We start from the raw sequence: 23,516 nt of genomic DNA on the forward strand, positions 1-23,516 counted from the left end.
GAAAAACAAAAATCCAACAAGCTTGATAGTCAATATTTGGTATGACCATTTCTGTTCGTCAACACTGCCTGAACCCTCTTAGACGAGCTTTCTGTCATTTCTTTAAGTAGTATTCAGGAATAGTTCTCCAAGCTTCTTGAAGGACATCCCAAAGCTCTTCTTTGGATGTTGGCTGCCTTTTGTTCCGTTCTCTGTCAAGATGATCCCACACTGCCTCAATAATGTTGAGGTCCGGGCTCTGGAGAGGATCCATCCCTCAGTCCACTTCTTGTGTCATTTGATATACCTCAGCTTTTTCCTTAAGAATGGCATCTCGACAGCCACCCCTTCTAGATGCATCAAGCCCGAGTCATTTTAATTTTTTTTCCTCCATTTTTTTAGGGATATCACTTTCAGCTACTGTTCATCTACTATAGATAGTTTTATTTAGCCACGGCACTTCTTCTTTTATCCTCTACTTGTCCAGTTTCCTCAAATGTTTTATGGACACACTGCACATCACACCAAGATATGCTAGGTCAAGTTTAGTAAACTTTAGTAATCACCGTGCTGGTGAAAAAGTACTAGCCTGTGATATCTTTGGCATTTTTTGGCATATTTTGTAAATGCAATTAAAGAAACAGGAACAGTTTTAACAGTGTTAAAGTGTCTACAGATACTATTTAAAATGGTCTCCTTGCGAAGTTGTTTTTTTTTTGAGTACACACTGGTTCATTCCTCATGCTCGGTGCCTTTTTAATGTTTGAATAATTCACAGGTCAGTGTTAAATGGGTTAAAAAGCACAAAGCTTAGAGAACCATTGTTCAAAACTACTATGATAAATCATAAGAAAGTCTGTCTCCTTAAACAAAATATAAAGAAATGAGGAGTGGCTCAAGACTTTTGCACAGAACAGTAGATATTGGATGTGATATTTAGTAAATAAGGTGGGAGTGAGGGTAGCTTTTACAGATGAGAAATTGGACAATAGTTTTAACACTCATGTCTGTTTCCTGAATCTGAATAACTCATTAAGAGGACCTACATGATCAATTACAATCTGCTAATCATTTTGTCTTCTTTTTGTTCTACTCTGTCACAACGTGAATGAGCCACACATTAGCTCATGTCCACCGTGTTTTTCCAGGCTGACAACATATCTTATAGCTGACAAAAGTGGAAAACCTTGTACCCAACATATATCGGGACCTGATGTAATCACCACATTGGCTCTTCAGCTCCTATTTTAGGTTTTGACTCTGACACAAAATCAAACTTGATATCAAATTAAATTTATTATTAGATCACATCAAACCAGGTCAAATGTGGCTGTCCATTAAAAAAAAAAAAAAAAGCCCTGCAGGTAGGGAACAGGCTATTTGGCTTTGGCTTTGCCACCACAGAAAGATAACGCTTTCAACCAGAACCTTTCATTTCAGGCTACAGTGAAGTGGCAGCGATCTATTTCCTACAGCAGCTTAAGGCAGGACGCAATTCCACTGAAACAGGGCCGTTAACAGAAAACCTGCATTACTAGGTAGGATTGTGGAGTTTGATAGAAAAGGGCATCTTCACAGCTGATAGAGGACCCATTTAGTTGCGCAACGGAAATTTCATATGGATGTTTGGTAAAAGAATGTACGATAAAACAGGCTGTGCGTGGTTAATCCTCTAAATTTGTTGTTGTTTTTCAGCATTAAAATGCATATATACTCACCATTTGTTTTTTCTGTCTTTTCTATCTCTTCATATTCTGATCTTGTGCCAGTTATTTGATTATATACTTTTTATCCGACATGTAAACTATTTTAACCAAAAGAAGGAAACAAATCTGGACTTCGTTTCACTGAAAGATATCTGATCAGCCTAAAAAAAAAAAAAGCAACACAGAATAATCTTATTTTCAGATATAAAACGGGGACATACGTAGTCTGGGGAACCTCACTGACAGCTTTATCCCTGAGCAATTAAATCATTCAACTATCAGTTTAATTAATTTGGACAACCCTATTTACTGTCTGGTTATGCTTTAATTATTGGGAGAATTCACTTCAGTCAACTGAACCCATTGAAGGGGAAATAGTGAAATGCGAGACCAGAATAATTATTCACATTCAACAATTAATTGCAATTTTCTTATACTTATACATTAGCAATTTAAACGCCAGCTGTTGTGCTTTAAGTTCCTCTCTCTGACCACAAGGTGGAGAAGCTAGACTGAGTTTTAAACAACAAGCCATGTGGTTGCACACAGACGACATTTTGTCTCACACACACGTACAAACACACACGAAGACACTTCTCATTTCCTGCATTCAAATTAAGTCTGTGTGGAGCCTGTGCTTTCAGGCCACGTGCCAATTCTTTTCCAGATTATAGGATACTTGAAACACAAAAGAAAAAAGCTACAACAGTGAGAGGATGTGACATCTCTGTGTGTGTTTGGGCATACTGCACGTGTGTGTCCATCTCAGTGTGTACCTCTTCATCTTCATCCATATACTGTTTGTATCGCTGCTCCATCATCTCCCTCTGCCACCTCTCCTGCTCCAGAGTCTGCTGGATCAGCTGGGCCACTTCGCTCTGCTCCCCCGGCTTCTCCCGGCCAATCACAAACCTAAAAAAGTGTTCAACGAAAAGACTCAAATCATTAAAGTTAGTGGAAATATCTTAAAAACAAACAAACAAAGGAATATAAAGCACTAAAAAAGTTTATTTGTGAAGGATAAGGGGAGCATGTGTGTGGTTGGTTGTGTGTGTATGTGTGTGTGTGTGTGTGTGTGTGTGTGTGTTTGTGTGAGCGAGACAGACCTGACGGTGCCCGAGGTGTTGCGGAGGACAGAGGCGGCAAAGCTCTGAGTTACGCCAACCAGGCTGGTCCCATCAACCTCCACTATCAAATCATTCACCTGGATCCTGCAAACACACACAGACACAAATTCCTGTATGCAGAGTGATGCTTCACAAAGTCACTGTTATTATCTAGATACAGAGACAACAACAAAAAATAAAAAAAATAATTTCAACCAACAACTCCCAGAACTTTAGGGGCCTTGAGCTAAAAGATCATTTCAACCCTGGGTCCCAAGTGACATTTGTTGACGTGTTAACGTCTCTCTTCGCTGGAGTGTTGGGGTGCTGCGACTGTTAGCTGCTTAGATGGACAGATAAACCAGGAAGTAGGTTTCAGCTCCATCAACTGAAAGAATCCTTAAAAGGATTCTACTCAGTGGGGTTGTGGATGTTTCGTAACTACAAGGAAACAAATAGGAGACTCGTGTTTTATTGTTCCAAATTAGTGGTTCCCAACCTTTCTACCTGAAGCTCCCCACCTGAATCTCTAAGGAAAAGCTGCACCCCTATCCCTGCCACCTAGCATGCGCTGCTATGCTCATGCGTTCGACCATTTTCTAGCATTCGTTCCTCTGTTACCTCCATCCAGGGCCTGTAGCGGGCTTATCTTATTGCTATCTTTTATGTCAAATTGTGAGAAAATATCAGTGAAAAAACACCAACTTTTAGGGGCCGTCAGAGAGCGCTACTGGACCCGGTACTGTTGGAATATTTGATGTATATATTACACTCGAAGACTGACCAATTCTTTTAAATTTCCCTAAAAGTATTTTATGCACATAGTCCCTCCAGCTGTAAAGACGTGCGAGGTCATCTTCACTGTGGAGGCATTCCACATCTTCAAGGCTGGAAATACAGAGGTGCAAGACTCTTTGATGATTCCTTTGACAAGTGTGCATCAATCAGTGCAGAAACATACTCGCAACACTACCAGAATGTTGCATCTGCAGTTTAAATCGTTGTGGCTCTCACTTTTCAAAACTCTGCACTCGTATTTGCACTGGATGATGTTGGATTCAGGAACCTGAAGGTGTTTTAACTGAAGAGAACAGAGCTGTTTCAAGAATTATTTTATTTCCTGCAATTCAGCCCATGTGCTACTGTGTGTAACAGCAGCGTCTGATGTGCTCCATCCACACACGGATCTTTTTTTTAGAACCCAGTAACTGCATCGATGTTTTGTACATGAGCAGATCTTTTTTTGACAACCTTTGTACATGAAGACCTCGTGCAGCCCCTGTGATCTAAGCGGGGCAGGGACGCCAGGTCACAAAACCTTTAAATCACTGCTTTGTTATCACGATCGCTGCTCCGTGGCAGACGACAGATAGGTATAATAAGGTAATGAGCTTCACCCCTGTTCACTTTATCTTTATCTGTTTATGTTACAGATTTCTTTACAGTTTTGGTTGCATCTGCTTGTAACTTAGAGCTTAACCTCGGTGACACAACCAGAGGTTAAGCTTCTTTAATCAGATACACAACCCCCCGCCCATGTTGTTCCTCGACACGATTCCTCCATCCATATGACTAGGACCCTATAAAGGAACACTTCATCATGAATCCCCCTAACGCCACCATTTGTCTTTATGGATCTGTACCAGAAATCAAAGAAAATAGATTGTAGATAAGACAGCTTTGGGTAAGACTTTTTTTAATTTCTTATTATTATTTTTTGGGGCTTTTATGCCTTTAATGGATACGAAAGTTCAGAGAGACAGGAAGCAGGGGGCAGAGAGAGGGGGAACAACATGCAGCACAGGGCTGTCCGATGCAAGACTCGAACTGGGGCCAGCTGCAGTGAGGACTATACCCTCTTGTACTTGGGGCGCCTGCTCAACCCACTACGCCACGGACCACCCCTTTGGTAAGACTTTTGAGTAGCCAATAAGTCATTCGTTTAAGACTAAACTAATAGACTTTTGTCTGCGTTAATTTGTCATGTGAGGATTGTTTTCCCTCTGAGATTCTCCCCGGCCTCCAGTCAGTGGGTTGATGCTAAGCTGGTCTGAACATGTCCTGGGACGAGTACAGACAGGTGTACCTGTTATCTCTCTGCGCGGCTCCACCGTCAGTGACGGTCTTGACGAAGATTCCCAGTTTCTCCAGGCCCATGTCAGCTCCTGCACCCATTCCAATGATACTGATACCCAGGCCGTCATTGTCTAAGAAACACATACACAGAAGAAGAAAGAACAGTAAAAACTGATGTGCATTTTACTGAGTAACTCTATCACTTCTGGGATTTCTAATACATTCATAATTAGTTCTTGTTTTTAAATCACCTAAAATCAAGTTATATAGTGACACAAAACCAATACACATCTCCCTGTATTCAACACTGCTACACATCAGTCAGCATTGTGCTGTACTGAGAGCAGCCGTCACGCATGGTCGCTGGTTCAAATCCATTACCTCCAGAATTACTCGCTCCTAATTAGGCTAATCTGCACTAAATTTAATCCCATAAGGAGATAACGATGCTGCAAGCAGACAAACAGTGTATGTCCTCTTATAGAACCCTGTCAGTTAAAGTGTGCATGTGTGTGTGTTTGTGTGTGCAGTTACATAAGACACTTGACTGAGTGACTCTTAACGACTATAAAGATGTGCGCGAACCTTTCTCCAGCTCAACGGGAAACAGGTCCAACTTCTCCACCCTCTTCTCCAGCTCGTACTCAGCCGAGGCCGCCATGGGGTCGACGTCATCGTTGCGCCGATCGTAGTCTTCGTTGGAGTAGGTGGTGAAGACCTGCAGGAGGGGGGGGGGGTTAAAGGTCAGGCGGTCTCTTTCATGTGGATTAGATCTTAATTAACAGTGGAACAAAAGGACGACTGCATCATGACACAAGTGGAATCGGCAGGGGTCCTTCAGGATATCCCACGTAAATGCCTCAGAATGTCTGTGAAGATTCTGTTAGATTAAAGATGCCGATGTGTCACAGGGAAATCATCGTCATTGAACAAGTTCCCCAAATCTTTATTCCATTAAAACTAAAAATGATGTACAAAAATTAGGTGTGTGTGCTAACGCTCTCACTGTACCCTCTCCTTTGTCCCAGTCTCTATGCTGCCCCTCCCCCCACTCCAAAAAGGTCAGCAGCATCTGTCTCCCCGGTGACCATCACTGCGATCACATGGCTTCATTTCCATAGCAACCACAGGCTTGCCCAGTGTGAGTTTGGCACTGGTACTGACTTACTCTCTCTCTGTCCCTGTCTGGTACATATGCTAATATATGCGTGTGTGTGTGTGTGTGTGTGTGTGTGTGTGAGACCGTTTCCGAGACAGACAGCGAGAGACAGAGCTGAAGGTCTTTATGTGTGGGAGGTGCTTGTTACAGTATTATTTACATTACCGAGTGTAGAAGACACACACACACACACACAGAGAAATACCCTCACAGTAACAGGGTCATAGGCCTGATTGTTAGACTGTTTCCTGTTTTCACGTTTCCTTCCTGTTGAGTAACTTTAAAGTTATGTAAATGTGTGTCTGCAAGTGTGTGCGCAAGAAGATTCAAATCGTCCTTGCAGACACCCTGAACATGTAAGTGCAACAAAATCAGCAAATAATAAATAAACAAACCGACAAACCAAAAAATGGCAACAGAATGCCAACAGAATGAATGAAGCGCACTCGCTACAATCCGCAAAGCTTAACTCGATGGCTGCATTCTGATTGGCTGATCTCTCGCCTGCTAAAACTATGTATAATGCGTAGAAGAAAATATCAGGACAAGGCTAGAAGAGGTTTTGTGGATAATGCACCATTAATAAGTGCATACATCCATTCGTGCCTCAGGTGTGCCTTGGCGAGAAGGCAGTAGAATACTTCCTCTCATAAAGAATTAAAACCCAATACCGATACTAATTTGCCAAACTAGTCTAATTAGATCTGTTTGATTTCATGGTATTCCATTGCAGCTGAAAACAGCTTTGTATTAGAAATGACAGAAACAATAGATGGATTTTATCATCAGATATAGCTTCACTGGTCCCCAAGGTCATTTAACAGTTTTCAGTAGACTATGTACTGCTCAATGGACTGGGCTTCTTGCTTTTTTAGTAATAAATTACTAATAATTCTACATCTTGAATAACAGCCTCTGCAGAAGCTGGCCAGTCACTGGTTACCTGATTACTTCTCTGGATGAAAGCCAAACCGCAAAGAAGTCCTGCAGGAGGCAGGCTGGACCTTCAAACACAAGGCTGTCCTGTCTCTCTGCACATGCAGCCTCCAGTTTATTGCTGCGGGCTGTGTTGTGACTCGAGAGCGCCGTTAACTTACAACCAATCGAACATCCCAAACAAAATTCAGGACATGACACGAGTGGCTGGAATGTGAAACATGTCAATTTAATGTGTTGACTCTACGCAGGCGCTCAGTGTGCCCTGCAAGTATACTAACCACTGGATAGATTTGAGCTTTTAGTATCACTCCATGAGGTTATACTGTTTAAAGCTAAAAGACTCACAGCAAGTCTATTACAGTAAAAATGGCGAAAAGATATCAAAGTAAAACAAAAAGGCTCGACATTATATAAAAGCTGAAAACAGAAGCTTCTACTGTGAAAATTCGAGCAATAACTAGCATAAAACCTGATAATGCATATCATAGATACAGAGAAAAAGAGCTCCATGTGGTGGGATACTGTAGTTCTGAAAGGCTACTTAAATATGCAAAATAAAACTACAATTAAATATTCTTGGAAATGGCCTTCTTTAACAAAGTAAGATTAGATTTAAGCCTTTCCTGCATCAATACAGCAGGGGAGGTCTAGCTAAAACCAGCACAGTTAGCCTAGCTTAGCCTAGCATAATGACTGGAAACAGACTGGTGGCCAGATTCTGTTTGACAAAAACTGGCCACAAAGAAAACCCAAACAAACCACTAATATTGTCTTTAGAGAATATTTAGTATATTTAGTCTTTTCTTAAATTCTATTTTTAAGTATAAATCAAACAAACAACATGCTTATTGGTCGGCTACAGATAAACTCGTAGGCAGAGCCTGTCACCTTTGCACAAAGCCAGGCTGCAGTTTAAATACAGACCGAAGCTGTATTTTAGCTGCTTTTTAGCGTTTTTCACCATTTTCCAAGAAATGAGCTGTAAAACCTGTCCGTTTTCCCTGAGAAGTCTGTCGTCTCTACAGGTCTGCCTCTGCCTGCTTTCACAGCTAGTATTTAGCTGTGGGCTTTGTCATTTGGTGGTCACTCAGCCTCATAATGCATTGGGCAAAATGCAAATGTGTTCTGACACTTGTTTTCACACAATCTATCCGAAGTGAAGTAGACAACATGCGATCGAATCATCTCCTTTGGGTCTCACCAGATAAAGGATGGATATGTTTGAAGTGTGCATATCCTGGCAGACAGGGCAAATGTCTCATCCGCTTTGTCTCCAAGTGGGAGGTGTCACAGTGTGGCTATCTGAGCCGCTGATCCAGGGACCCCCTTGGATGCAGCAGCTGTCTGGGATTCAGTCAGAGTTCACAGCTCACGGGGTACGCTATCTTAATAATCCTTTAACAAGAACTGCTGCTCTGAATTAGCAGCTTGTAAACTTGACCAATGCACTCTTTATAGCAGGTATGCTTCACACAGGTGGTAGATGCACTTTGATCAATACATGACAAGATTTGACGTGAATGCCCCCATGCAGAAGTTAAAATGCAGTTTTAACAGATGATTAACAAGAAAATTCAGGTTGAGTCGTGGTGGAGACAAGTCCTCAGGCACTGGCACTCTGTAGGGTTCTAATTTGGCTGTCAGAGTGCAGCAGAGGTAACCTCACTGATTACCTCTGGTGTTTAGGGGATTCATAGGAGCTGGAATCCAAATGATTGACTTTAAGGAGTAAAACAGAATTTGATGGCAAAATAAAGTTTCAATCTGCATGGGGCTCTTTGTTTGACATATCAATGGGCATTTGTTGGATCTATTTCCCCTTTTTTCAACTGGGATTCGAATTGAGACTTTTACTGGACAGCGCGTTTTCAAAAATGCTTAATTCGCTGGAAAATACACAAAAAGACAGCACTGTGAGAACGTGACCATTGGCCTAACCTTGAAGTCTTAGAATAAATAAACAGCAGGGACCAGATTTAATCTGCTTTGATCACTGCCATGACAGTGAACACCAGCGAGTCTTTTAGGCCGAGCTCCTTTGGGGATTTGCATGTTTCCAATGACAATTTTGAAGTGAGATACGTCACATTTTAGATTTTGTTCCAGTTAAATGGAGGAAGAAAAAAAAACTCTTCCAAAATCAATGCAGCAGGGTCAGATACCATTTGTTTCCATTCCAAACATTCTTTATTAACAAAGTGCTTTGTACTTCTTTCCTATATTCAATAGATAACCTGTAATCAGGCTTAATATGTAAAAAAAAAAAAACAGAAATCAGAGTTAGTTTTTCGGTTTATTTCAGCCAGAACTGAATCCATCTTTAAACTCAAAAGTATTTTTTTGTTTTTGCTTTTTTCAGTTAATACAAATACCTTCAACAGGTGGTTTTTCATCCAAACAAAGCTTCATTCTGTGATTCTTATCAACCGGCTTCCCCTGCTCGCCCGTTAGAGTGTGTGTGTGTGTGTGTGTGTGTGTGTGTCTCTCTATGCAAGTATATTTTTTCTCAAGGAAAACAAACACACCCAACCGCATTCCAACTGCTTTTAACAGGCTCACAGAAGTAACCTTGTGTTGAACTCGGGACACAGTTCTAATGTGTAAATTGAAATGAGATGCAGGACAGCCCACAGTGGCAGATACAAAACTTTTTCTTCTCTCTCTTTTTTTTAATTTTAATTTTTTTTTTTTTACAAATTCTGATTAATCATCAGTTACCCTTTAACTTAATGCTTTGCCCGTGTGTTAGCACTGTTCAGAGGCCTAAGTCACATGACTGAGTGCAGAAGGAGTTTTACAGCATGATGTTCTGCAGAGGAAGGCCAACACCAGGGGTTTTAGCTCCCAACTCATGATTTTAGAACAACAATTACCAACCTGCTATTGACCGTTCTCAATCTAAAACGGTGATGCCATCAGCTATGTCCAAGACGTTAACAACCTTCATGGAACAAATTGGCTGTGTTGACCCCTGGCGTTTTTTACATCCTAGTGCTAAGGATTTCTCCTACTATTCTGCTGTCCATAAGGTCTACTCACGTATTGATTACTTTTTTATTGATAAGACTTTTCTACCCTTTGTTCGCTCCACACAATACTCTGCTATTGTCATTTCTGACCACGCCCCCCACATATTAGACGTCTCTTTACCATCAAATTCCCACAGGCATCAAGGTGGATGGCGGCTTAACTCTAGCCTGCTTGCTAATTCAGATTTTTGTGATTATGTTTCCACAAACATTAAGGTTTTCTTAGAAATAAATAGATCTGAACAAGTATCTCCATCTCTCTTATGGGAAACATTAAAAGCATTTATTAGAGGTTGTATTATATCTTTTAGTACACACTTGGCTAAAAGTAGAAGATTGAAGCAACAAGAATTAACAGATGCCATTCTTAAAATAGATAGGCAACAGGCGGTGGCAATTCATCCTGATTTAGCTGCCAAACGCTTACAATTACAGACAGAGTTTGACTTATTATCCACTGGGAAAGCAGAATACTTATTGCAGCGTACAAGAGCAACGTATTATGAGCATGGGGATAGGGCTGGCCGCCTTTTAGCTTCACAGTTGAGACACCAATGTGCTTCACGTTTTATTTCACAAATTTATGATGCTTCCCATAACCTGACTACAGACCCCGCCTCCATAAATTCAGCATTTTCCTCCTTTTATTCTACTTTATATCAATCAGAACCTCCTTCTGATAGTTTGTCCATGGACTCCTTTTTAGACAACTTAGAATTTCCAACTTTAAGTGAAGACATGTCAGGAAGTTTAGATGAACCCCTTAAGCTAGAAGAAATCACCTTCTGTATTTCCCAAATGCGGAGTCACAAAGCCCCTGGCCCAGACGGCTATCCAGTAGAGTTCTTTAAGAAGTTTTCTACTCAGCTAGCCCCCTTACTACTGGATGTTTATAATGATTCATTGGAGCAGGATGTTTTACCTCCAACTCTCAATCAGGCTTTGATTTTCCTTATATTAAAGAAAGACAAGGACCCAAATTTATGTGGCAGTTATAGACCCATCAGTCTACTTAACAATGATGTTAAAATTCTAGCAAAGGTGCTTGCACATAGACTTGAGACCTGTCTCCCCCAAATCATATCAGAAGACCAAACAGGTTTTATCCTTGGCCGCCAACTATCATCCAGTGTACGTCGACTCTTGAATGTGGTTTTTATCTCCTTCTGCCTCTCCAACTCCAGAGATGGTCATCTCCCTAGACGCAGGGCGTTTGACCGTGTAGAATTTAAGTACTTATTTTCTGTATTGCATAAAGTTTGGAACTAAATTTATTTCTTGGATTCGTCTTTTGTACTCTGCTCCCATGGCTAGTGTTAAAACTAACTCTGATATATCTCCTCCCTTCCCTTTGGCACGTGGAACTCGTCAGGGGTGCCCCTTGTCCCCATTATTATTCGCATTAGCCATAGAACCCCTTTCTATAGCCTTGAAAACTTCCCCACAATTCTCTGGTATAATTAGAGGAGGCCTTGAACATAGAGTCTCACTATATGCTGACGATTTATTGTTATATGTGCTTGACCCTCTAAACTCTATTGATAAAATTGTAGATTTACTTAAGGTATTTGGAACTTTTTCAGGATATAAATTAAATATTGGCTAAGAGTCTTTGTTTTCCTATCAATCAGTCTGCTAAATTAATCCCTCCAGGTACACTACCCTTTCAGTTTTCCCCCAATGGCTTTAAATATTTAGGCGTTAATGTCTCCCATTCACTCAGCTCTCTTCATAAAAACAATTTTATGAACCTTGTTGAGAATATAAAAGCATACCTTCAGAGATGGCATGCTCTACCCCTCTCACTTGTTGGCCGAATTGAGACAATTAAAATGAACGTATTACCCCGTATCTTATTCCTGTTTCAGACACTCCCTATTTTTCTACCTAAATCTTTTTTTAAAATCATTGGATACCATTATATCCTCTTTCATTTGGACTGCCAAGATTCCTAGGATTCAGAAAAGAATGCTGGAAAGACCCAAGCTGGTGGGGGGTTTTGCTCTACCAAATATGTTGTTATACTACTGGGCAGCAAACATTCAAATGCTTAAAAAATGGTATCATGACCCAGACATCAACTGGTGTGTAATTGAAGCTAACTCTTGCATTACATCCTCACTCCCTGCCTTACTTTTTGCTCCTTTCTCTACACGCCCTTCTCAACATACTAATAATCCTGTGGTTCTTTCTTCCCTAAAATCTGGAAGCAGTTTAGGCATCACTTTGGTCTCAAATCTCCATCTGTTCTAATTCCAATCTGCAACAATCACTTATTTTTACCTTCCAGCATAGATCAGACCTTTATGCTATGAAGAAGTGTGGGCTTGGTCTCTTTCAATGACCTTTATTCAGGTAACTCTTTTGTAAGCTTTGCTGACCTGGTCAAAAATTTTGGTGTTTCAAATCATGGTCTTTTCAGATATTTTCAATTAAGAAACTTTGCTAAAGCTCAGTTCACTTCCTTTCCAACATTGCCGGGAAAAAAACTTTGATAGAAGACATAATGAGCTCCTCAGTTTTCAACACTCGCATTTCATCAATACACAATCTCCTCCTCTCATCCCAGTTGACTCCCCTTCTGGGACTTAAGGATACTTGGGAAAAGGAACTTGGTCTTTCGTTAGAGGAATTCTGGTGGATGGATGTTTTGGCCAGGATTAACACCACCTGCATATGTGCACGATTGAGTCTTATTCAGTTCAAAGTGGTTTTCAGACTTCATTATACTAGGGCCAGGCTGAAAAAACTGTTCCCTGATGCGGATGACCTCTGCATCAGGTGCTCTCACTCTCCAGCAGACCATACACATACTTTCTTCACCTGTTCCAAACTACATGCTTTCTGGTCATCTTTCTTCACCACTCTTTCTGATGTCCTGAATATTCCTATCTCCCCATCCCCTTTAATTGCAATTTTTGGTGTGTCCCCTGTTATAGGGAAATATAACAGTTACCGAGCGGATGTTATTGCATTTGCTGCACTGATAGCCAAACGCCAAATACTTCTTCACCACCTGGTTCTTGTTCCTGGTTTGGAGAGCTTATGTCCTTCCTACACCTAGAGAAAATTAAGCATACAGTTAGAGGATCCTTGAAAACATTCTATAAAACTTGGGACCCCCTTCTTTCCTATAATCCACAAAATATCAACCAACAATCGGACACTGAAGATTAGTGACACTTCCCCCTTTTATAGATATAATTAAAATGTGTTTATGTATTTATTTTATTTTGTGTTTTATGTTTATCTAATTTTGTTTTTAATTTTATGCCGTTTCTTTTCAATATTTGTGTATATATCTTAATATGTTGTAATGTACCTGTATGTATTTTGTGTAGGCCGTCTTGCCCTTCCCATATATTATATATTATAAAGTTACTTTCATGTCATGGGTGGAGTTGGGGTGGGGAGGGTGGGTGTTTTGTGTGTGTGTGTTAAGTTGTTTGGCAAAAAAAACAAAAAACTATGGCTTGTAAATGTGTTATATATTTGACTTCTACTTTTGTGATTTGCCTAATAAACATATTATAAAAAAAAAAAAAATTACCAACCTAGTTTTAAAACTGAGTTATGCAACACAACATGCCCTGACAGCAAGTCTCTTGAGTGGCTCTTTGTTTCCTGCAGGATAAAGCCTGATTCTTACTCGGCGCAACCTCGCTTTGACCCATTCTTACTAGCTGGTCGCAAATGGCGCAAACGGTCACGTGACCCAAAATTCCGCCACGCCCCCCATCGCAAGCTAAAAAATCCTCGCGCGTCGCAAGGGCGCGCACACAACTTTTTTTCTGACTTCGCGCAAGCTCAACCGGAAACAGCTGACCAAGAGAAAGGAAACATGAACACTGCAGAGACCGCGGTGACCGAGAGGGTGCGCCTCTACAAACATCTGTACGACACGTCTATGAAGTTACACTGGGACTACGTTGTCCCAAAGCCAGGACAACGTTTGACAAAGTTCGTCTTGTTGCAAAGGACGAACATTCCACCTTCTCTTCTGTTTTTGCCGCAGCCGCTTAGCTCTGAGATACATATACAGTTCTACACCCAGAGTAAATTCATTCCGCATCAGATGTACCAGCCTCTGCTGACGTGACACCACAGGTGGCATTGTGTATGCTTTCTTCGTATGCTTTTCTTCGTCCGGTTCTTCAGCTTGTTTCCTCAACAGTGACGCCCGCTGGTCTGGAGAGAACTGCAAATGTGACGCATTCTCAGCGCAAACTGCGCTTATGAGCTGAAGGAACTGTGAAGGGGCTGGCGCTTTCGATGACGTCATTAATGGTTCTCGAGCCAGAACAGTTGCGCGGTTGCGCCGAGTAAGAATCAGGCTTTACACCTCTGTGACTGGCTGAAGGTTCAAACCCATTAAGGCAGCAATAATGTCAACATCTCTGACAGGGCTTCATGCACATAAACTGTGTTTATTCCAGCAACAACAAGTTCTGGTTATACCTTATAAAACAGTAGTTTTTTCTCTCAGATCTCACTTCTATCATGACAAGCTCATAAGTGGGGAGAGTGTTTGTGTGTGTGGGTATGTGCATTGTCTGTGCATAGCGTAGGCAGACAGGAAGCTTTTTGATACCCACCCTGAGGTCAGTGTGCTGAGCACATCAACTTCAGTGGCTCAGGTTGCTATGCTTATGCGATGCACCACTCTGAACAGCGTATGCACTGTGCTGGAATTATTAATAGGAAACTCCTTACTGCTGTCCTTAAAAATAGCATGGCGAAAAAGCCAGCCAAGGTTTACTCTTAAGATTATATCATTGTTTTCCTGTGTAAGCTGAAGAAAAACTCTGCACACGTCAGTCTTTTTGGCTAAATAAATAAGGCTGCTGTACAGTGTTTGGTGATTGTTTTTTTTTCCTGAGAAAATAAACAGTTAAGTACACTATTCTCAACTAGCTCTCATTTATAGGCTGATATTCTTAGCTGTAAGCATTTCAAATTATGTGACAATATGCTAAATCTTTCATTGTGTTTAGCCAGAAAATCTTCTTTCATGGAGCACAATAACTTACTCTAAAATATGTGAAAAGACTTGTGAAAAGAAAGGTGAATTTAGGTGGCAGCAACCAGTGGAATGAAAGCAGGCGCTAGCTAGTTAGCTAGATAAATAGTTAGCTAGCAAGAGAGCTACTTTACTGATCCCTAAAATTAAATGTTTTTGTCAAAGCAACAATTAACAATGAAAATAACAATTATGAAATAAGGGGATTATATTTTCCTTCATAAATCCGATTTATAAATGTAACTGCAAATAAATAATAGAAAGAAACTGAGGGTCTGGTAAATGAGTCCACACTAACAGCTAGCTGACACCTAACGTCAGCTGGTAAATGCACATTGACACAGGCAAATCAACACAAACTCAAACTCTTGAGCCCAGACCTGTCAAGGGTGTACCCACTAGTTCTAGTCTATTTACTAAAACTGATCTCTTTATTTTAAATAAATATCTCTGTAATAGATTTTGAAACTCTAAATTAAGCATGCATTTAACACAAAAATAAATAATTTTTTTAAAATTCATACTATGGACAATAAGAGAGTGAATGTCAAATGCAGACACTGTGCTGGCTCATTTGAGTGTGTGTGTGTGTGTCCGAGTGTTTTGTTTTAGGATAATAAACCAAAAGGAAATCTTGAGCCACAAACAGGTGGTTGTACGCCTGCACCACATGCTGATGTGATCCAATAGGTCAAGCAGCTACAGTAACTGTGGAAGTTACACTTGACAGTAAACAACCTTGCCTTAGACCACATCTCTACTTTCAGTTGCACTGTGGCAACAGAGATCAGCAGTTAAATGTCCAAGAAAATGAAAAGAATTCCTTTTTGACACAGCATCAAGCCTGAAAAAAAGAAAGTGCATTCCTCCTCCTACCACCTACACTCTAGGACATGACTGAGCAGGAAAAGAGATCCTCACCGTCATTGTCTATTATACATTCTTTTGTCCCCCTTAATGACATCAAAGTGCCTCAACATGAGGCGTTACAACCCTAAAACTTCCCTTTTTTTCTTTATTCTTTCCTGTTGCGAGTTATATTATTCACTACACCCTGTGGTACGCCATTCAGTGCTCTGTATCCTTGAGGAAGTATTGTGTCAAAGAGGCATCACTGCATGTCAAGACATGTTTCATAATGTTTAGCTGTCAACCACCCCCCTGCTACAAGGTGGTGAGAAAAAGAACATGACTCTTTGTTAAAGACAAGATTTTCTGTAACAGTCCTGATCAAAAGTTTGGACACATTTACTTGTTCAAAATGCATGGGTAGGTAAACCTCTTTGTACAAGACGATCTGTGTTCGCTCGTATACTCGCGGTTTCAGCCACAGTCAGCAGGAAACGGAGTGGTGAAATCGATTCGCGAAAATCCCCATAGCGGCCCGTGTGTGTTTGTTTTGATTTCATGATCATAATTCACCATCATTATGAGGACCAAACTGCTGTCCTCAAGAAAATAGATTTTTTGGGGGGGATTGAGACTTGGATTTATAGTTAGGGTTAGGATTATCCCTTGCTTAGGGTTAGGGTTAGGGGGGTTGTTATATTCGGTTGTGATGGTTAACTGTTAAGTTTAGGGGCCCTAGCTTAACACAAGAAGCACATTTACATTACACTATAAAAAACAAAAATTCAAATTATTGTTTTAGTCTGACCAATTACTTGTCAACATGTTAGTCTGACTTCTTAGGCTTCTTAAAGCCAGACTAACACACCCAGATAATGCAGTTGGGGACTGAGGCCCCATCCACATGTAGCCGGTATCTGCTAAAACTAATATATTTTTCTACGTTTGGACCTGTCATCCACATGAAAACGCATCATAAACGAATATTTTTAAAAACTCCGGGCAAAGTGAAAATTTTTGAAAACTCTGTTTATGCATTTGCGTGTAGACGGAGATAACCGGAATTTTGCGTTTTCGAACGTCACAATATGCGCCAAAACAACAACAAATCTGCTCTGATGTCAAACGTTCGACCTTTGTTTACTGAAGAAGCATGGATGCCTTGAGAACTGTGGTGGTTATTATTGTGCAGGCGCTGTTTACTGCCTTGATTTTACACGCCCAACTACTGCTCCAAGAGCACAGGCGACGGGCAACATTGCGGTCGGTGATTTACCCCCTCATAACAACTCCACGTAGGCATGTTCTTCGCCGAAATCGTCGACGGCGGTTTTGGATCAGACCGGGACGCACTGCCAGCTGGTGGGAAAACTTTGAGGTGTAAGTCGTACTCCCAGAGGAATGGCGGGACAATTTCCGCATGTCCCCGTCCTCACTCGCTGTCGGAATTATTACGTCCTCATATCGAGGGGCAGTCCACTGTCATGCAATCACCTGTCAGTGTGCTCAAAAAAGTTGCGTGCACACTTTATTATTTAGCTGACGAGGGCAGATTACGCAAAACAGCAAATGCATTTGGGTTGTCAAGACAGGTGGTCTCAAACATTGTCAGGCAGGTGTGTAGAGCTATTCTGATAGGGTAGGATTTGGGGAAATAATGCCATCTACAGGTTTGGATGCTTATGAATGTGATTGAAAACGCAGATGTTCGGTTATGTGTGGAAGTTTTTTTTTCCGAAAACGAGGTAATGTGGATACAAATTATTTTATAAACGGAGGGGGGGAAATACTCGGTTTTAAAAATACCCGGCTACGTGTGTACATAGCCTGAATCATTCCTGCATATACGCAAACTAGACTCAAATGGTCTTTGGTGATCTGTACATGCTTCAAAGTTCAATGTTTTTGTAAAAATAGTAAAGTGTAAGTGGATGTTAATCCTGTTGAATTCCCAATAAAGCTACTATCATTCAAATCTCTTTCTGATTCTTTTGCCAGGTGGCTAGATAAATTGGAAAAAAAGCAGTCCATTAAGACAATGTGTCAACTCACACCTTAAAGAATCTTCAGACTGCCGCTCTGCTCTAATAAAAATCATGATTTTATAAAGTATGATAACGATATGATAATCTCCCACAGAGTAAAGAAGCGGGAGAAAGTCATGGATGCTTTCTCACACAACATCGTGACACTGGGCATACTTCAGTGAATAACTACATTCTCCTTCTGTGCCAATATACTCTTACCAGAATAGTGGTCCACTTACATGGCCAAGTTGAGCTGTAGCCATAGCTTGACTCAACAATGCTGTGTGTTAATGAGGGTAAAAAAAAACCTAAATAAATAGCTGTAGGGTGATAAAACACTGCAAATCTGAGACATTACAAACAAATATTGACTCAAACAGCTTTGGTAAATTAATTGATTAGCTCTAAAGCTCATCATAATCACAGCAGATCAGTCTGTTCAAAGCTGAATATAACTTCCTGGGCTTTCCTCCAGTGCCAACAATGTCCCAAAATATCTACACATATTCTGTTCTGGGGACGACTGTGGAACCTCTGGAGACAATAATGCAAAGAAGGATTTTGCATAAAATCAAGAGAATTATGGACAACCCTGAACATCCTCTCCATGAGACTGTTATCGGAAAACAGAGTCTCTTCAGTCAAAGGCTTCTTCAGTTTGGATACAAAACGGACCGCTACAGGAAATCTTTCCTGCCCACAGCCATCAGCATCTATAATAACTCCTTGATTTAATTGAGTTACATCAACATTTAATTTCCCTCTGGGATAAATAAAGTATTTTTGAATTGAATTGAATTTGTTCAAAATGCAATCAAATAAAAAAACAATACAAATTTGATCCAGTAAAGGGCATTTGAATATGAGTAGCTTTCAAGGATGTCATCCACTGACATTATCAAATTCATATTATGTTGTGTAATACACACTGAAAATGGTATTGAGGTCTGGACCATAACCCATGTTTAAATAAAGTAGAACCTCAACCATAACTTCCATAGCTGAAAGATGAAGCCACATCTAAAGTGTTTCAAGGAGAAGCACCATTTATCAGCTACAACTACTGGATCAATACTAAATAGATTGGAGAACTAACACAATCGGGGTGAAGTATGAAAAGAGATTAATGGCTTAGCCAAGTATGTTGAGGATAAAGTCAGCTTTTTCAGTGTCAGGAAGGTGGCTCTCTTTTAACTGGGTAGATCACCATGGCAACCAATATAGAACACATAACCTGCTCCTGAACAATTTTTATTAATTCTAATATTAATCAGACCTCTCCATTCAAACATCTATATTAAAGGGGAAGTTATAGGGGGCTTTCTACACAGTATTGGAATTACGTCATCGCCGCGCGCCGCTGCAGCACAGCTTATTTACTCCGTGCTCTATGACGGTCGGCTAACTTCACACGGAGTTTGCTACTGCTTGTTTTGTGCAAAATGGCAGAATATTTATCAGATTTTGACGACGTGCGAGAAAACTTGGAGAACAATGGAGTGAATGAGCTGTGCTGCGGCGCCGCGCGTCGATGAAGTCATCCCATTAATCACTCCCAATAAAAACAACACGATCAGCTCTGAACTAACAGTGCAATCATACGGATTCATTCATTCATTCATCCTAAAGTATTGGTGAAATAAAGACAGATAATAGCCTTATTTGGAGGCTGTATTGTCAATGCCCTGTTGTCTACCGTTATATGGATATACGCGGATCTCGAGTGATCTAAATATCGTCCGAAAGACGCCGATTTTCACCAAACTTATCGGTGAGTAGATGAACGTATTTTATGCCAGAAATATGGTCCAGGTTTAAAAAAAAAAAAACTTCCCCTTTAATTGTTAGGTTCCCAACATACTGAAAAAGCATTACATACAAGTTACATGTTCAATGTTCTCTTTTAGGTGAGCACCCAGAGATACAGAACAGGAAAGCCTGAGTTAACAAAATAATATCAGAACCACCATTATTTCTGACTCTCGCTTTGGGGTTTTGTGGAACCAGCAAACAAAAAGAAAGCTTGGCTGTACAACCCTCAGCTAGGAAACTTCTAAAGATGCAAATCCAATGATGTTTTTCAGGTCATGAGGACATATGGTAGTTAAAACCATATCACTTAATTAAATGTGTGTAATAGAGAGCATATTCAATGTGACATTAGGAACCCAACAGGCATTGCTTTTAAGAGCTGCAGAAAAACAAACCGAACCAAAACCAAATGCTAACCCCTAACTTTTTTTCCCTTTAGCAGCTTGTAGGGCTCTCCATCTCGGGTAAAGCAGAGCATAGCTGACTCTAATATCAACTCTCTGGAGGGTTTTCATGCGTGACTCATTGTATCACGTTGGTTTTTGTCTGTGTCTATCTCAAGCCCATGCAGTGTGGAGGATTACGGGTATTCAAACAATGCAGACGGACATGCATACAGTGCTCAAAAAAGCCAGCTAGCTTGCTTGAGCTGAAAGCTAACTGATGACAACAAGGTTGAACCATCAAAATCAATACAGAATGATGAAGCACAAATGTATATGTATTGTTCTGTAATGTAATTAGTTTCACCACTCCACCACCAGGGCAGATCTTTATCTACAACAAGAGCAGCCCACAACCCAGGTGGGTCCACATATTCCAGAGGCTGCTTCCCAAGTGCCAAAAAAAAAAAAAAAACACAGTTTAACATCTAGATGTGTGTTTGAGAAGCGCCAACGCAGAGTGGATGCAGAACCACGCTAAGACCCCAAGCTGAAGCACGTTGTTTAATCAGTGAAGAAAACCTGCTCTGGGTTGCACAGAACTTACTCTAATTCGTTTAGATCCACAAATGGTCAGACCAGCTGCCACAAAGCAGAATACATTAGCTACGATCGCAGGATACCATCGAGCCACTATATCTTTGCATAGCAAGAACTGATGCAAACATTAATAAAATAATGTAAAATATGCTTTTTAAAAATCAATGCTTACTGAGAGGAAAATAGAGGCAGGACAAGAGTAAACTAACAAAATATCCCTTACCCTGATAGGCTCCGTGCTGAAGAAAATCTTCCTACTAGGTGGCGCGGGCTCCTCTTCCTCAGGAAGGCCTGGGATTTCAGAGCAACTGCTTTCCAGCTGATATGCCTCCTCATCTTCTTCATCCTCATCATCATCCAGCTGGCTTCCCCCAGAGTCGTCCTCCCCAAGCCCGCTGTACGCACTGATATCTACCAGGTCTCCTTCTGAATAATCCTCTCTCCTTGAGCCATCCTCATCGTTATCCTCCTCTTCTGCTCCTTTCTCATCTGAGGAGGGAGAGGATGATGGAGGCTCCTCCTCTCCGTTTTCCAGTGAAGCATGAACCTCGGCCTGCACTAACCTGCCTTCAGCCTCGGATGCTTCGGTTGAGCGGTCCTGCTCTCTGGCCTGCGGCTCTAGTTCAGGGGCAGTCGTCGTACTTGAGCCCCTCACGTCAGTCTCTGCTGGCTGGGCATCTGAGTCTGATTTAGCCTCAGATGAAGATGAGGAGGAAGTGACAGTCACAGATGATGATGAAGAGTGGGAGGAGTTCGAGAGCTGGTCACCTGACTGTCCAAGCCCATCCTTGTCTTCACTTGTAACCATTCCCCCAATGCTCTTCTGTAGAGAGCCTGCGGCTTCTGGTAGCTCTGCTGCCAGGGTGCTTGTAACTGCGATCTCCTCCTTCCCTGTCGGGGTTACCTTTGTCTGTAAGAAAGATAAAGTAATGGTAATAGGTTATCATTCAGTTAATTCATGGGCTTTGGTATATAAACTCTCCTCAAAAACCCTTTCCATTCTCACCTTCCTCTCAATCACATCTGTTCTGGCTGGAGGTTTGGGTTTTGGCGCCAAAGCAGGGGCTGACCGACGCTGGGGGAGGTAGAGATGGTTTTGCTGTTCACTCTTCTCAAACACCGCACTGAGTTGGCTCACAGTGGGGCTGACAGCATCATTGGGCCCAACTGAAGCTGCAGCAGAGGGAAAAGTGACAGGAGTGGGAGCAGGAGGATCATCCAGTCGATCAAGAGCTTCAGTCGAACCGTTAAAGCGAGCCACAACGTCTAGACGGCTGTCCTGGAAGCCAGACGCCCGCTCCTTCTTCAACAAGATGCGGTTAGTAGCAGCTTGCTTCTCCTGACAAGAAAAAAAAAAAAACCCTCAGCACAATTGAATGACCAAAAAAAAGTATTTAGAGATGTAAGAACCCCAAGTTACCTGTAGGGTCCGTTGCTCAAAAATCCTCCGGGTCTCCTGGAGCTTGGAGAGACCCACAGATGAGCACCCACCCTCACCCGTTTTGGGGTCAAAACGACTGACCCTGTCTGAGACGGAACCACCATGTTTCAGCAGGGCACTGTGGTCGACGTTCTCATTGAGGCTAGAGACTCTTGGAATGGAGAGTTTCAGTGCCTCCTCATCTACAAATGGCAAAATAAAACAACTGTAATAAACCAGAAAGTTGCGGTGTGATATTTGGGGCTTTCTATTGTCAGGAATAGTACCAGCCGATCCTCAGCTTATTGACTGCAATCAACAAATAGGATGATATGAACCAATGGCAGTGGCCGGTATTTTTCTGGGGTGTCCTGGTCATATCGCACTGACTTCACCCTTACTGAGCCATGTAAGCACTGAAAAGTCATTCACTTTCTCATGATATAACAGGCTACCAAGACTTTTTTTTTTTTTAAATAAAAGTTTTTCTATTCTACAAAAATAAAGGTTTTTTTGTTGTTCTTAATCATGCATATTTATTTTTAACTGGCATTAAAGGGAAATAAATGACAAAACAATTGGTATCAGTTGTCGAGCAATTTTTTTAAAATATTGGTAATGCGTAACTGCTCAGAATTTCACAATGGAAATATAATATTCATAACTATGTTTCCAATAGTGTAGACTCTCCACAAAATCTATCCAAAAAGGCCCAAAATAGCTCTTCGGTCCAAATGGGACTAGGGATGTTAACCGATGACCGTATGACCGATGGTTGACCGAATCAACGTCGTCCGGTTAGAATTTTTCTGCCGTCGGTTTAAAAAAAAAAAAAAAAAAAAAAACCTCACTATATCTTTAGAAATGCTACGAGAGCATGAGCCATCCCACGATGGAAGAACAACCGCAGCAGAGCTCACGTAGAGCCCTCCTCAGAGGTCCTCTCTTACACCGGTTGCAACTTGTACGCCGTACATGACGGGTCCTGTCTGCGCAGTTAAAAAAATAAATAAAGAAAGAAAAAAAAGAAAAGAAAAAAGAAAAAAAAGAAAATAAATCACCACAATTAACCTAAATAAAGCCAATGTGGCTGCGTGTGGACTACAACATAATAATAATTGTAACACTGTAATGGCAAAAGACACAAGACTAACTTAGCCTACTTGTTGTGATTTATTCATCTGTACTTAAATAGCAAGACGACAGGAACTTCTAGCAAAGGATTTTGTGCAGCATCTAGCTACGCCACAGAGGCTGTTGGCATTCGGTAAGTTGTTTTTTTTAACAAAGTCATTGGTTAACCTACTTTCCTGTAACACCGCCAAATGCACCGTTCTCTGTTTGTGACTTTGTAACGGGGGCTTTTAACAGCCCGAGTTCGGTGCCGCGTTTGATTCGTGTTTAAAAAGTA

The 23,516-nt window shown here is 41.1% G+C and overlaps 1 protein-coding gene across 1 annotated transcript in view; it reads right to left on the reverse strand.

Annotated features, from left to right (window-relative positions):
- LOC142371468 (neurabin-2-like) overlaps positions 1 to 23,516 on the reverse strand; it is a 43,180-nt gene that overhangs the window by 9,673 nt on the left and 9,991 nt on the right. Inside the window, exons 3-9 of the mRNA XM_075454142.1 lie at positions 22,106 to 22,308; positions 21,692 to 22,024; positions 20,909 to 21,595; positions 5,453 to 5,585; positions 4,878 to 4,998; positions 2,792 to 2,896; positions 2,462 to 2,597 (exon numbers count right to left, since the gene is read on the reverse strand). Of these exons, the coding sequence (XP_075310257.1) occupies positions 2,462 to 2,597; positions 2,792 to 2,896; positions 4,878 to 4,998; positions 5,453 to 5,585; positions 20,909 to 21,595; positions 21,692 to 22,024; positions 22,106 to 22,308 (1,718 nt within the window). The remainder of the gene's footprint in view (positions 1 to 2,461; positions 2,598 to 2,791; positions 2,897 to 4,877; positions 4,999 to 5,452; positions 5,586 to 20,908; positions 21,596 to 21,691; positions 22,025 to 22,105; positions 22,309 to 23,516) is intronic.

This window comes from Odontesthes bonariensis, chromosome 21 (assembly GCF_027942865.1).
Source record: "Odontesthes bonariensis isolate fOdoBon6 chromosome 21, fOdoBon6.hap1, whole genome shotgun sequence".
NCBI lineage: Eukaryota > Metazoa > Chordata > Actinopteri > Atheriniformes > Atherinopsidae > Odontesthes > Odontesthes bonariensis.